Source organism: Trachurus japonicus, chromosome 7, assembly GCF_045865225.1.
Source record: "Trachurus japonicus isolate A0001 chromosome 7, Traja_1.0".
Classification (NCBI taxonomy): Eukaryota; Metazoa; Chordata; class Actinopteri; order Carangiformes; family Carangidae; genus Trachurus; species Trachurus japonicus.
This window is the reverse complement of record NC_140913.1, coordinates 10,113,921-10,129,973: the sequence shown is the minus strand read 5'-3', so window position 1 is coordinate 10,129,973 and position 16,053 is coordinate 10,113,921. Positions and strand designations below refer to the sequence as shown.

Here is a 16,053-nt window from a genome sequence, read left to right as displayed (position 1 = left end):
TGCAGCTTACATTTTTTTATCGTGTGGTTATATAGGCCCATTTAATAGTCTTTAATAGCCACATAAGAAACAGCCAAAACGGGGTGAATATTGGCGCAGAAATGCTGTAACACTGAAGGAAAAATATATACATAGCCTACAACATCTGGATAGTGAGGGGTGTCGAGCTGTCTGTCTGGGGGAGAGAAAAAAGGGTTTTCTTTTTCTTGTAAGAGTCTAAAGAGGAGGGGGACGGGGGTGGAAAGAGAGCTGTAAGAAGAAGGGGGGTTAAAAAAAAAAACGACCAAACATGTTGCCTTCCCAAGAAGCCTCCAAGATCTACCATGACAATTATATGCGCAACTCCCGGGCCATCGGGGTGCTTTGGGCCATCTTCACCATCTGCTTCGCCATCGTCAACGTGGTGGTGTTCATCCAGCCCTACTGGATCGGCGACAGCGTCAACACGCCGAAGGCCGGCTACTTCGGCCTCTTCCACTACTGCGTGGGCGCCGGGCCGTCGCCCAGCCGGGAGCTCACCTGCGAGGGCAGCTTCTCCGACTTCAGCTCCATCCCATCCGGAGCCTTCAAGGCGGCCTCAGTCTTCGTGCTGCTGTCCATGGTGCTGATCCTCAGCTGCATCGCCTGCATGGCGCTCTTCTTCTTCTGCAACACCTCCACCGTTTACAAGACCTGCGCCTGGATGCAGCTGCTGTGTGGTAGGCACTCTCAAAACCACTCTCATGTGCAGCTCAGGACATACATAAGTGTCTGCCCCCCCACATTTCAGTCAAATAGATGCAAATTAATTACGAGGCCCCGAAAACCAGGTAAAAAAAGCCCACCTAATCTCAACCTGTTTTGTTTGCATGAGCAGCCACCTGCAGCAGGCAGCTGAAGTACAATCACTTTGATTTCTCAACATATAAAGCATATTTTTAATTAATGCACTGCCACACTGGTTGTTATTTTATAGACATTTTCACATAAACCCCCCAAGTGATGGTGATCTCTGATATGCGCATAGACGGCTTTGCGAGAAAAGACAGATAAACACATTTTGATTGAATTTTGAAATGCTTGAGAATGACACAAGCTTTTACACAGAGTCCGTGTTACACCGCCAAATTGTCAATTCCCACGCGCATTGCATTGTTGTGGCACCATTGCAGGACTCCTGAGGTCAGTGTATTGAGCAGGCTATACCTCTCACGCGCCTATAAAAAATATAATAGGGGTATCATATGGTGGGAAGTGTGTGTATGTGCGTGCGTGCGTGCGTGCAGCAGCTTCCGTTGTGTGTTACTCCACTGAAATCAATATGCTGTAGTGTTCCGGTGTATATGCCAGGTCTTGTTACAGTTAATTGGGAGTGTTGCACAGATTTTTCCAGAGACAGTAGGAATAGCTACATCCTCAGCCATTATTCACGCCGCTGAAACGCAACAAAAGAGCCGCGTTTCCATCTCTGAGGATACACCACTGCATCTGGAAAGACAGCAGCAGCAGCAACAGCAACAGCAGGATCATAGCGTTATGCTGATGAAATGCAAATGTCATTCATTCATCCATCGCAGCGCATCTGTACATAGGAAGCTGCTGTGGCGTGATGCACGGTGCAGTGGACATACACGGCTCCCTGCGACCATCGCTATTCTGAGGGATGATTCCAGGTCGATTGGATTACTGTGAGTTCAGGAGGTTGATGGTTTGTCTCCCGCTCGTGTGCGTTGGTTGTAGGAGTGACTGTGGGGGGAAATTCATGGTGGTTTCCCCCAGTACATGCAGGACAGAGGCTATACCGAGTCGTGCTGCCTTCAACGGGCGGGTGGGTTGTGTGTGTGTGTGGGTGTCTGTGTGTGGGGAGGGGGGAGGTCTGTATATTTACAAATGGACTCTTTGGTCGTTCAGGTTACACTGTAAAACATAATAGTCACCAAGACATAGAAAAAATGAGTAACCTTTACTAATTTGATATAATACTAGGTTTAATCAAGTAACCTTTACTGAAAAACACAATTTACTTATTGTTTTGAGTAAAGATATATTTTTTTACTTGTCCAGAGCGAGTAACATTTAATTCCACTATGATTAGTATGATTTACCTATTTATTTGTATTCACGGTTACTTGCCTAGAGCGACTAACCTTTAATTACATTGTGATTAGTATAATTTACTTTTATTTGTATTTAAGGTTACTTTCCCAGAGCGAGTAACCTCTGATTGCACTGTGGTTATAGTAACATTTACTTTTATTTGTATTTATGGTTACTTTCCCAGAGCGAGTAACCCCTAATTGCACTGTGGTTATAGTAACATTTACTTTTATTTGTATTTATGGTTACTTGGCCAGAGCGAGTAACCTCTGATTGCACAGTGGTTATAGTAACATTTACTTTTATTTGTATTTAAGGTTACTTTCCCAGAGCGAGTAATCTCTAATTTCACTGTGGTTATAGTAATATTTATTTTTATTTGTATTTAGGGTTACTTAGCCAGAGCAAGTAACCTTTAATTGCACTGTGGTTATAGTAACATTTACTTTTATTTACAAGTAAGCTTTACTTGAGCAACCGGGCTTGGCTTGGCTTGACACAGCAGCAGAGTCACTACGACAGAAGGAAACAGCGCGTTTTTAAATCTTTTTTCATATCCTGGACTCATTTCATCAGGAAGGTAAGTTTTATAAGTTATACGTTTTATGTATTAAATGTGTTTATCTGGCCGCTGCCGTTATGTATTGGACTAAGAATGGTGGGGGCTGTGTAACCGGGGTTTGGCGAGAGCCATGGAAAGTTAAAATTAACGTTAGTTCGCCACACCGTGTTAAAAGTCCATGTCTTCACATTAAAATGTATTTAAACCACCTGGTATTTGTTTCAAAGAGTGTTGTAATGGATGGAAGTTACAGACACACTTTTCGCCGGTCAAATTCGCCGTTTTGAAACCAAAATAAGTTACCTGAATCGTGAAGATGGAGGTGCGTTCAGTGAACAATGTCTAGAACGTCTCTGACAATGTGTGCTTGCGCCTGAGAGACAGCTGGAGGGGGAGAGGGGGAGCGGAGTAAAAATTAGCATTGGGCCGCTCACTGTCACTATGAAAACAGCGGTGGAACCGAGACGTTCCGCAGCGCTGCCAGGTGGAAATTGGGGGTGAGTAGTGAGCAACGTGCATCTTGGTAGAGCACGGCCGCTGTAGCCTGGGTTGAAGGGGGGTCTTCCGGCGTAAATTTATGTTCCAACGCACCGTGATACCGACCCCCCCTCCCGTTGTAGTAGAACCGCGCCAACACCAAGGCTATTTCTCCACGTACAAACCGCAACCAAACAGCCACTTACAGCCACAAATAATACATCAACAGCACCAAACGTCATCAACATCAACAGTTCAGTGGGTCAGCGTGGTTATGTTATCCTAAAATCGACTTCTCAAATCTTGCCTGGATTATCCTACAGAGGCTAAATATTAATTCAGACACAGTTTCTGATTTGTGAAACCTTTATTCTATTTGTGAAAATGTAATAAAGGCAGATTTCACCATTTTCTCATCATATAGACCACATTAGACCTAGAGGAAAGGTTTCACAAATCAGAAACTGTGTCTGAATTAATCTTCAGGGCCTGTAGATTCATCTAGGCCAGATTGTAGAAGTCTAGGCATAGTGGTTTTTGACCTGGACCAGGTCTAATGTGGTCTATATTCTGAAAAAACAGTGAAATCTGCCTTTATAGGATTTTCACAAATAGAATAAAGGTTTCACAGATCAGAAACTGCGTTATAATGAATGTTTAGCCTCTGTAGGATAATTCAGGCCAGATTTTAGAAGTCTAGGCATAGTGGTTTTTGATCAGCACCAGGTCTAGTGGTCTATATGATGAGAAAACAGTGAAATGTGCCTTTATTGCATTTTCACAAATAAAATAAATGTTTCACAGATCAGAAACTGTGTCTGAATTAATCTTCAGGGCCTGTAGATTAATCTAGGCCAGATTGGAGAAGTCTAGGCATAGCGGTTTTTGATCTGGACCTGGTCTAATGAGGTCTGCAGGTATCAAACAAAAACGGTGAAATCTCCCCTTTAGCGTTTTCACAAATAAAATAAACATTTCACAAATACAATAGCGGGTGTCAGGCACAATTAATGTCTTACCTAACATGTCTAAAATGTTTTTACAGCAGGAAGTGTCCTGGCTCCATCTGACCATTGTGAAGCAGCCCTCACTGCCACGTACTCCTCTACGCAGCTCTAGTCCCATCGTTGATGAGGTACAGACATGTTTTTTTATCCAGAGCACCTTACTACTGTACATGCAAGGTAATCACATGCACATAGATTAGTCAGTCGTCATGACTGTTTTCAGTTATTTGCACACTTACAGACTAACATGAACTGGGCTCGCTGATTATCCAGCATCCATTCTGGTGGTGTCTATCTGAGTTGACCAGGCTGTGTCCTTTCTCTAGGGTGCAGATGTACAGAGCTCCTCCTGGCTCCATCTGACCATTGTGAAGCAGCCCTCACTGCCACGTACTCCTCTACGCAGCTCTAGTCCCATCGTTGATGAGGATGATCGTTGATGGATTGTTTGACGTTATTAATTAACCGTTTGTACAATAAATCTTTGAGAATGTAAAATGCACACTTGCCAGTGTATGACTTTATTGTCAGACTGTTGGTTTGTTAAACAGCAAGTTGAAAGTTGGTACAGCGTTTTCAGTTTAGATGTACTTTATTACAGGTTTTTTTTTAACTGTTAATTTGTTATAATAAAGGCCACAATATTATTTGTTTCTGAATTAAATTATATGTTTATTTTATTAACTTGATGTTCCTTAATGTAATCATTAATTAGAGCTCAAGTAAATTATTTAGTAAGTTTTACTAAATAAATGATAGAGTAAACTTTACTAAAGGATCGAGTAAACCTTTCTAAATAAATGATAGAGTAAACTTTACTAAAGGATCGAGTAAACCTTTCTAAATAAATGATAGAGTAAACTTTACTAAAGGATCGAGTAAACTTTACTAAATAAATGATAGAGTAAACTTTACTAAAGGATCGAGTAAACCTTACTAAATAAATGATAGAGTAAACTTTACTAAAGGATCGAGTAAACCTTACTAAATAAATGATAGAGTAAACTTTACTAAAGGATCGAGTAAACCTTACTAAATAAATTATTAAGTAAACCTTACTAAGTAAGTGATCAAGTAAACCTTACTAAGTAAGTGATCAAGTAAACCTTACTAAGTAAATAATCAAGTAAGCCTTACTAAGTAAATGATCAAGTAAACCTTACTCAGTAAATACTATAGTAAACCTTAATAGCTGGAACGAGTTTCCATGCTTTTTTCTAGTAAGGTTTACTAATTGCGTCTTACAGTGTAGATAAGAACCATAAGAACCTGGATTTGGTGTTGTGTGAGAAATTGTGAGAACCTCCATGTCAGTTTGGAAATTAAAGGAATGGTTTGTAGATAATATCACCAGAAACTAAAGAATCCAGGCCTGATTTGAAACAAAGAGTCCACCTTGAAATCTTATGCCAATCTTGAACTACCTCGTTAATTTTATTCATCAATTAATTTTTTGATGAAAGAACCAATTAATTGTTTGGAATATAGTGGATGTCAGGATACCCTCACAAGTCTTATGTTGTCCTGACAGCAGCCCGGAATCTATAGCACAGCGGCAAAAAGAAAAGCAGCAAATATGAAAAGTGTAAGATTTTTCTTACATTTTTGCTTTTAAAAATTAATAAATGATAAATTAGTCTGTTAGTTAGTTGACATGAATTTGCAAATTATCAGACTAATCATTTCAGCTGGACTTTGCTGACTCCTTATTCTGCTGACAAGGTAAAGAGAGTCGTGCTCATATTGAACGATTATTCAATTGGTTGTGCTGAGAAATCACACAGGCAGATTAAAACGTATTGCTCCTGTGTTGCTTGTGTTTTAAGCAACGTTGATGTCAGAGGGGGAAAAAAGGTACAATAAACCATTCAGTCTATGGTGATTAGATGTCACAAGGCCAAGTGGGTAAAATGACCATGTCAGCAACATTTCATCTTTGAGTGGTGACAGCAGCTTGTATCTGAGGAGGTGCAAAAAAAAAGAAGAAATCATGGTCTCTCTCATGTGCGCATTTCTAGCGAGCCTCCTGTGTATATCCGACTCCTTTATAAGCTGATCAATGTGATAAATAGGCCAGGCAGAATAGCGTGGGAGTCAGTTTTCTGTACAGAAACAGTCAGCATACTGAATGAGAGGGAGGGAGAGAGGAAGAGAGACAGAAAGGGAAAGGAAGAGAGAGAGAGAGAGAGAGAGATCAGCACTTTTTTTTCCTACTGTATTGTTCTTTTCCTCATCCTCATCTGCCCACTCTGTCCTCTGTTCTGCCGAGTGTGTTGAAAGGGTTGGGTGCTCCACAATCAGCACGAATCAGACAGAACAGCAGAGGTACAGATTTTTACTCTCTTTATCTAAATCTTCATGACTTAACAGGAATTGAACCTGGGTCTAAAAGCCATTAATCATAAAGTCCAAAAAAAAAACATCCGTAAAGACAAAAAAGAAAGAAAGAAAAAGAGGCCGTGGACTGGAGGGACTTTTCAGATCCCAAATGTCACAATAACACAATGAGAATTTTCAGTTACAAGTAAAAGTGCTGAAAAGTGATTGATGATTGGTGAGACTTTTAATTATTTTTAACATCCTCTCAATTTCTATATCAAATTCATGCGTCATCACTAAATATCCATTTCCAAGTGTTATTTTCACTCCTATAGCAGAATCTAGCATTTAATTGCATCGTCAGCTCTTTTTCCCAATGTATTTACTGATTGTTCTCCATTATTTTCTTAAGAAAGGTTTAGAAAGGCCTTGACTTGTCAAAGCAACTGTGTTGTTCCGTTATTTAATTTCCTCTCACATGGGGAAAATTAAACTACCAATTAAAGGAGAAGCACACAGAAGTATTAAGCAGATGAAATAGGAAAGTAATTACTCATTATTCTTTAGGTCTAAATACCACTGTGAAGGGCAGTCACAATTACATTTCAGTGACAATAAAGGCACCTTAACCTTATCATACATAACATCAATACATTGATAATACCGATGCATCACTGTGCATGTAGCAGTTTACTGTTGTACTGTGGAGCCAGTTTTGATTATCTGATGATTATAAACAGTAAGGTGGTTTGGTCCAGATATTTTAAACCTAAGGGGTCAGGGCCCTGCAAAGGGTTGCAAGATACGTAAATGTGAAGGGCGCTCAGTTACTGTCCAACACTGGTAAAAAGTAAAATAGACCAAGAATGACGCCCTGTCTTAAAACCTCACTAGGATAAAAATATCCGGGGTGATAATGAGAGTTCAGCATATGTGATGAGAAATCCAAAAAAAATCTGTGTGAAGGTGATGACTCTGCTGAATCACACCAGGCCCCTTTAAGCCATCAATACCTTCCACATCACCATCCATCACCACCTGGCCGAAAAGGTTGGAGGCCGATGTCAGCGCAGCAGGAAGGCAGAAGCCTCCGTGACAGATAGTTTATCTGTGGTTCATACATGTTGCCCATGAAGATGGAATAAAAACAATATTGTTTTTAACCTCTTTTCATGAAATATGATTTATTCTTGATAGATTATGTTTTTATGTTCTCAAAATTGTATTGATCAATCTCGTCCAAACACATGACTGTAAAAATTAAACCAAACAGGAATAAAAAGAGGACTGTGACTGAAAACAAAATTATTCCAACTCTATGGGTAACAGTGTATATTTTGTTGACATCCTTTTGTTTCAAAAAACAAACAGAAGGTCAGACCTTGATTTCCATAGTTTCCCAGACCTTTGAATTACACATTTCTGTCTTTTTGTCAGTCTGTGGAAACACTGGAAACATCTCACAACTAGAAGTTAATCTTATACTCAAACAGATCTTGACAATATCATTGTTTTTCCTCACAAGTAAAATTTCAGACATGATTGGATTGTCCAGTTCTCAGCACAATAAAAATTCCTCACAATGTTTTTTGTATTATTATTTTTAAACTCAATACACACCTATGTTACCTCTAATTTGCGAGTAGATGCCAGAGTTTGTAAAACTTCAGAAGGTTTTACTGTCCTTCCATTGGATGTGTGTGATGTGTGGTGGAGGTAAGTCGTCTAATAGGCTTGGCAGACGGCCTAATGGTGTTCACCACCTTGGAGATGATCGTTTAATCATCCACTCTGCCCTGCTGGGTGCAGCAGCAGGTCTCCTGGCAGTGCACAGTGACAGAGTGTACCACAGCAAATACAGTAAGGGCCAATTTGAACTACTGGTGGCCTAGATTTAGACCAAATGGACCAAAAGTGTCAATTATGGAGCAGTTTGGACCCTGATCATAATGGTTGCCTTAGTGTGTAGTACAGCATGGAACAAAAGGGTAAGACATCATGTGCACCCAAGGAAAAGTTTGTCATCATCTATACACCCTCATGTACTGTAAGCTAAAACTATGGTTTGGTCTCTGGGTGAGCGGTTCTTCCACTTAAGGAGACATTGCCCTGATCACACCAAAAATTTTATGAATGTGAACTTATGCTACTTATTGGTTTAGGAAAGGTTAAATAAACGATAAGAGGGAAACATGGGCACTTGGGCCAAAACAGTGGGATGAAGGCCTCTTGGCAGTGCAATTGACACAGTGTGTCTTGGCATCTATAAGCTGAGAGTGAGCCAGAGATGGCCTCTTTGTGTACTGAACTGACCAAATATGAATAAGGTTAATGCACTCAGAAAGGTCTGTAAGGTGCCACTCAGAACTCCTGGCAGTAAAGAGTGACTTACAGTACCAATAAGGCCAACGTGTAGCAATAACTGACCTGGGGAAAGGTTTACTGTTTATCACCACTAATTGTAGAACTACAGGCAAAGCTGTGGGACACCAAGGAAGCCAAGCCAAGCCAAGAAACAGAAGGAACCAAGTTTAAAATATACCTCAAGTTTCTGCAGTGCTAAAGCATGGGCTGCATCATAAATTAAAAATGAAATCTCAGATTTTCTGACATCATCACCAAACAACTTTTTTTCCGCCTTAAAAACAAATTACAAAGATACAAGTATCAGTTTAAGGCTCAGTAGATTCAATCTGGGGTCAACTATCCTCAATATACTGATGAACCTATATGCTTTTCAGCTGCATATTGTGAAGCGCCACCACACCTGCAATGTCTTTACACTGTGACCATCTGAACCCCTGTCCTCCATGTTTGAAGTGAGTAATGCCCACTCCAACATGGGGGGAGGGGGTTCAGCAGAACAGTGTGAACAGTGCAACACTATGAGCACCTTCAAGCAGAGACTGTGCTCTTCTCTCTATGAAAATTGACCTTTCAACTCTTTGTAGTTATTAATAGCATTATTTTTAATATGTGAATACTATTCCTGTCCTGTTTGCCTCTCACTTCATAGGAAGTTCTACTTGTTTGATTGTGCTTTGTATATTTCAACGAGCCGAAAATCATTTCCCTTCAGTTGTTTCAGTATTCCGCTAATGCAGGGGTCACCAACTATAAAGGGCCAGAATTTTTCTCGCCGGGGACTGGACATTCAAATAAAATGAAATCTAATTCATATTATTGCCCTGATAATTAAATAATAATTTTTGATATTTATTGTTTTGGATTTTTAGCCTTTGTTAGTCAGGCTCCTATCACCTATAGAGTCAGCCACCAGGAGTGATATAGATATTTTGACTCGATATTTGTGGGTGTTGTGCCCACCACTGGCTTCAACACAAGGTTATGGACAAAACAAGTACGCAGCACCGCGTTTCACAAATTTGTTGTGGAATTTCAAGCTACAGTACTGATGATGACTTGTTTCTGATAAAGTTATTTCATCAGTTTTTCAGTTGCTTTAAAGGGACAACAAGGAGTTTCTCCATCGGCAGAACGAAAAATTCCGCGACAATAAAAAAGTCTCACGTTAATGTGGATGAATCTACGTTACCCACAATTGTTAATGGGCCCATTTTCGATAAATATATCGTTTTGTCTCTATCGTTATTTTGTTATTATTAGTGGTGGCGGAGCCGACCAGCGTTTCCTTACTTTCGGTTTCGAGGCGAGTCATGAGAATAACGCCGCCGAATCGCCGTTTATGGTCGGAACTACGACAGTATCTGAACCTCTTTGTACCTCTGACTTTAATACTTGATGAATGAAAACATGAGTCTGTCTTACGTCGGTCAAAGAATTTCACAGTGCACGTGGAGGCTCATAAATGTAGTGTGAAAACGCTTCGCTTTTCCAAAACTCCTCATTGTCCCTTTAATAGCAGATATTATATTATATTATATATATATTTTGATGCTCACAATTTCAGATTTCAGAGGGCAGATTAGAAAGTTCCACCAGTCGATGTTCACTGCACTAATGGTTCAGATAATGTCCTTTGTAATTTAGGGCATCTGACCCAGATGATAACCAGCGTGATGATACCAGATATCAAGGATCTCCAGAAGCCAGATAACCCAAAGAGCCAGACATGCTTTGTGATACAGGCCTCACAGACCACTGAGCAACAAATACCACAAGTTGGTCTAAAAGTGGATAAATGAATGTTATTATTTAGGAAATGTACAGCACCAGACAATAATGAGGTCAGCAGGGTAAGGTACAAACCAAAGCCAGCTAAAAGTGGGTTAGGTTAGGACCATTAGTGAAGCAACAGCTGCCTCCTAATACGAGACTTTCCTCCTTTTGTCCCCCAGTTATGTCACACCTCAATGGGAAAGTGAATAATGGGGTCATTTTGTACGTAGAATCTAGACTAAGCAGTATTTTCCCCTCACATGAAAGGAACAAGAGGAGGGCTAGATTTCCCAGAAGCACCCTGGGTCTGCGAAGAGCTTCGCTGTTGCACCTTTGCTTGGAATGAGATTAATTCAGTAGAAAGTGCTCCTGGGAAAACTGTCGGAGATTTAGTTTTAATTCACCTTTTGCGAACAAAGATGAATGAAGTGCAAGGTTTTCTGAGTTTTTACCTTCCTACAGAGCCATAGATAGAAAGAGAGAGAGAAAGGGGGATCTTTTTTTTTCGTCCCCCCTCTCTTTCCTCCCCTCTTCTCCTATCTCTCTCCTGCCCTTATCATTCTCCTCCATCCCTCCAGCAGATATGTGGTAGCCTACCAAAGGAAAGTGCAGTAGCCCACAAGCCATTTGAGCTTGATGACTCCCTCTCTCCCTCATCAACTCATGTCTCCATCCCTCCTTTACGTCTGACCCTGTCTGTTGCAATATTAAACAGAACTAAGCAGGACATGGGCCGTGGCACAGGGGATGAGCTGTCCTGGGAGAAACGACCTGTCAGCGACTACTCGGTCTTAATGTGTGTGTGTGTGTGTGTGTGTGTGTGTGTGTGTGTGTGTGTGTGTGTGTGTGTGTGTGTGTGTGTGTGTGTGTGTGTGTGTGTGTGTGCCTGTGTGTGTGTGTGTCGGAAAAGTTGGAAAGAAAAAAGATGGAAACAGTGGGTAAGTTGGAGGGACAGAGGGAGTGAATGGAAAACAAATCAAACAGTGTATGGAGTGAGTTGTAATGCAGGAATCTAGGGAGTTGGTGAGTTGAGTATAGCAACTTCTTCCAGCAGCTAACACTAGCCTGAAGCCTTGATGTGAGAGGGGCATTAGAGCAGAAGTCCAATAATGTATTGATTGACAGGCATGAGCTCCCACCCCTGACTTTGGCCATCTCTGATTGATCAGAGGGACGAGGCTCACTCAAACAGAGGAGAATATTTCTGCACTGCTGCCGTTTGTTCAGATGAATCAGGCCACAAGCCTTTTTGCTAGCTCTCCATATTAAGATGTTTTTACAGTCGTAATCAATGTTTACCTCGGATATCAGGTCACCAATGATCACTTCATTTCATACCATCCATACTCCCAAAACTGTGGACGTTTATATTTGTTTTTGTTCAAGAAGGTATCGTTTTGTTTTTGTTTTTCATTAATGGGCTCCAGACTAATTTTTTAATTGTTCTGTGGTTGCAAGTAACGTCCTATTGACCATCATTTTAATTTTAAAATTCACTTTACAATTAAATCAAAGCAAAATTCGGACCTACCGTGGCTTCCGCATTGTTGCTTTCCGGGTCAGAGAACACAACAGTAGAGGGACTGAAGGCTGCAGCCTCTGAATTTGAGACACAGCGTCTGAGGCGTTTGTTCTCTGACCCGGAAAGGAACAATTCAGAACCCCCCCCTGCAGTTTCGGAGTGGAGCGATGTCTACCCAGATGGATAACGTTAACAAGAGATTACATTTCCAGGAGTGTTTGTGTTGTAGTGCTGATACGCAGTCCATGTTTCTTTTGAGACGAGAGCTGGGACACCGGGTTGGAGGCGCTGATCTTGCAAGGTTTATTTTCGGCCAAGAGACGGGATTGACATTCCGCAACAAAAATAATTAATATATACAAAACCATTACCTCCACTGCTCTACTGTGTGTCATCGGCCCAATTTTTAAAATCTTCCTGGAACTTTAAGCAGCAATGGAAATGCAATGGTCCACAGGAACCTTTTAGTTCATGAAGAAATAGACCTCCAGGGTTGAAATGGACTGGAACACCTTTGACAAATAAACTGGGACACCTTTGACTGGCAGATATACTTGATGTCAAGCGAGTTTATATCTCGGGTCCTTGAACCTAGTGAGTCTCCCAGTTAATGCCATTGAGATACTCACTGAACAATTTAGAAGGTAACACCAACACATGTTCCTGTCACCATATCCAACACACATCAGTGGATGACCGACTAAATCCAATATGAATGTAATTCCGAGGGATACTGGGCTAGACTTTGCAAACAACAACATCCATTTGTCTGTCTGCATGGACGACCTAGGTAGACTACTGGTGAGGCTGTGATTTGTAGCTCTTTTCCACACAGTTGGAGTTGGTTGTTGTACTTTGTTCTACAAAGAGTGTGTGGCGTATGTCATACTGCATCGACAGGAAGCAAGAGGGAAACACAAAGAGCGTGATGCACAGTGTGTGTGTATGTGTGTAAAGCAAAGAGAAATAAAGTGAGAGAAACACAGCAACTGAATGAGTTTGTGTGTATGCTGATGGTATGCTTCTGTTTTTTCATGGGCGCATATGTACTGTATGTATGTGAGCGGTTGTGTATCTGCATGTGTGTCTGCGGGGCCACACGCATCTGTTCACGTGAGCATGTTAGACAGCGGGTAAATGTGTATATGATGGTGTGAGAGCTGCATTATTAATAAGAATGTTTTCCCTCTCTTCTCTGGAGCCAGTATGTGTGTGTGTGCGTGCATTTGTGTGTGTGTATCTTTTTTGCTTCACTAGTATATGCGTAAAGAACGTGTGCATGCATTTGTATATGTGTATGGCTTCGTGTACGCTAGTGTACGTATGTAGATAAATGCACCCACGTGCATGTGTATCGAGCAGGAGCTAAATAGATGCTGCAGTGGTCGAGTTAAATATAGAAGTACAGAGGTAGAGAGAGAGAGAGAGAGAGAGAGAGAGAGAGAGAGGAGTCTCCCTGGAGGATATCCCTGCCTCTCTCTCCTCTTCTCTCTCTCTCTCTCTCTCTGAGATTTCTGGCCGGCTTTCCCCAACCCAATGTACATGTTTTAATTATTAGGCACTTAATAAATAATTCCAAAGTCACTGGGGTGTTTCTAAAAATACCCTGACAGCTGAATAATGGATTCCTTTGACCCTTCTCAGCATTGTCACTCTGTTGTATGTGTGAGAGGAAAGAAAGCAGCAGGGAGGTTGTATTTGTCAGGAGGAGAAAAGATTGAAAATTCCTCTACTATATAACGTTCTTGCTTCTCATTAATGTGTAGTAGTATTTACATAATGTGCCTCCATTTCAAAATGATATATTGTTCAATCTCTTCCAGTACGTTAGACTTGATATTTGGCTTTTTCAGACTGTCAAACAAGCTATGCTTTTTTTCTTAGATGATTTGCAGCTAGGCGCTTTGTTATGCTCACATTTTGATCAATGGTGTTTCTGCTCATGCATGTACTGCATAGAGCTCTTTGTTCAGTCAACTCACTGTTTTAGTTTGGCTACTTTGACCAGGTGCCATTTGGATACATTTTTATATTAATTAAATTAACTGAAACAGCTATTTAGGTTTTATATTCTGGCTCCTTTGCTGATTTTCTTTAAGCGCATGCCAGTATTTGCTGTGTTTGCTCTAGGACACAATGAAAACACAAACAGACCAGTGGGGGTCGAACTTTTATGTTGGAGTGGTCTTGAGCCAGTTACAGGGTTAGGGGTAATTCATCAATCACATAACTGTATTGACTGTATTCATTTCTAACAAGAAAAAAAGTCCCTAGAAAAACCTTTCACAGTACACTGGCCCTCTGGACTATTTGGTATGAACATGACATGGATATAGATAGAAATGTAGAATAGTGTATCAACCAACAGCAGTGTTCAGAAAACACTATGTGGCGTCTGAAGCATCCTCAATCAAATATTCTTACACTATATGACCGATGTTGAGGCCAGTGACCACTTGGCAAGTGGGTTAGCACGTATTTTCTTATGGGTGAGTGAGTTTTAACTTAAGTACCGCTAACCGCCACACGCTGTCACTTCTCCTTACTGGTAACTCGTGACTGTGACCGTTACACTCACCCCCCTAAACTCACTCCACCCAGGGCATCCAGGTCACGGCACCAAGTGTAACCGGTGTAACCTCTGCGTTGTGTTGTCAAGAAGTGAACCACCATGCTCTGGTCTCAAACGTCTCTATTTTCTGACGGAGATGATAAAAAAACCATAAACAATATATCCTACCGGACACCACCCGAGCCCCTCTCCCACAGAGTAGAAGAGAGAGCTACAGGCCGAGAGCTAGCTTAATGTACAACACGGAAACGTACCTGACGGAGATGATAAAAAAACCATAAACAACATATCCTCCCGGACACCAACCAAGCCCCTCTCCCACAGAGTAGAAGAGAGAACAGGCCGAGAGCTAGCTTAATGTACAACACGGAAACGTACCTGACGGAGATGATAAAAAAAACATGAACAACATATCCTCCCGGACACCACCTGAGCCCCTACAAGAATGAACATAACATGAATATAGTGCAAAACATTAAATGAAGGAGCAAAAGAAAACACTCACCTCTCCCACAGAGTAGAAGACAAGAGAGAGAGTTTCAGTGGGACATGGCCATTTTATAGGAAGACATGGGGTTACCCCAGAAAGAATACAGGGTTAGCAGGGCAAAACCAAAGCTCCGCCCGGTGAGCAATACCCGTCAGGTAACTCAGATTAAACCAGCACTAAGTAACTTTTCAACCTTCATAAAATATTTTCATAACTTTTGTGATGATACATCGACTTACAACAAGTTGAATGACACCTCTGTCGTGGTCTGAGGGGGTCTGTATCTCTTTCTCTGGCACTAAGCAGCTTTGAGGAGCATGGTAGGAACACTGCTCTCACTTTACTTTCACTTTCACTTTTGCGAGTCACAACAAGGAGGGAACAGGCAAAACAGCACTTTAGCAATGGATTATGTTTGTGTTTTCACTTTGAAATGATCCACTGGAAACAGAAACTTAGTTTTGATGTCTTCTGTTAATTTTAATGCAGGATATTTACAGGGCTTCACGCTAGTGTTCATGGGAAATGGAGTCTTCCTTCAGGCAAAACACTACCGCTTTGGTCCACAGGCGCCGCCAAACTCAACCAAAACTGAAAGTTCTTTAGTACTGCATATGTTGCATAACCCCTGTTACATAAACAATTTGACCGAGGTAAAAAAGCTAAAAAAAAAAATAACACTACAACCCAAGTGTGGTATAGTTTTAGTGAAGTATAGTTTCGGCATCAGTGCCTGGTTCAGTGAGATACTCTTCCTCTAATTATGAATTAGATGGATTGCCAAAGGGCACCCCTCAATGACCCCTCAGTATATCACAAAACTGCTTCGCATTGCTCAATGAAAAAAACGATGCTTGGACTTGTGCGATGACAAATTATATGGTTATG

General features: G+C 41.1%; 1 protein-coding gene across 1 annotated transcript in view; it reads left to right on the top strand.

Annotated features, from left to right (window-relative positions):
• Window positions 1–195: 195 nt before the first annotated feature.
• lhfpl4a (LHFPL tetraspan subfamily member 4a) overlaps window positions 196–16,053 on the top strand; it is a 32,096-nt gene continuing 16,238 nt past the window's right edge. Inside the window, exon 1 of the mRNA XM_085781153.1 lies at window positions 196–698. Within this exon, the coding sequence (XP_085637279.1) occupies window positions 290–698 (409 nt within the window). The 5' untranslated portion in view covers window positions 196–289. The remainder of the gene's footprint in view (window positions 699–16,053) is intronic.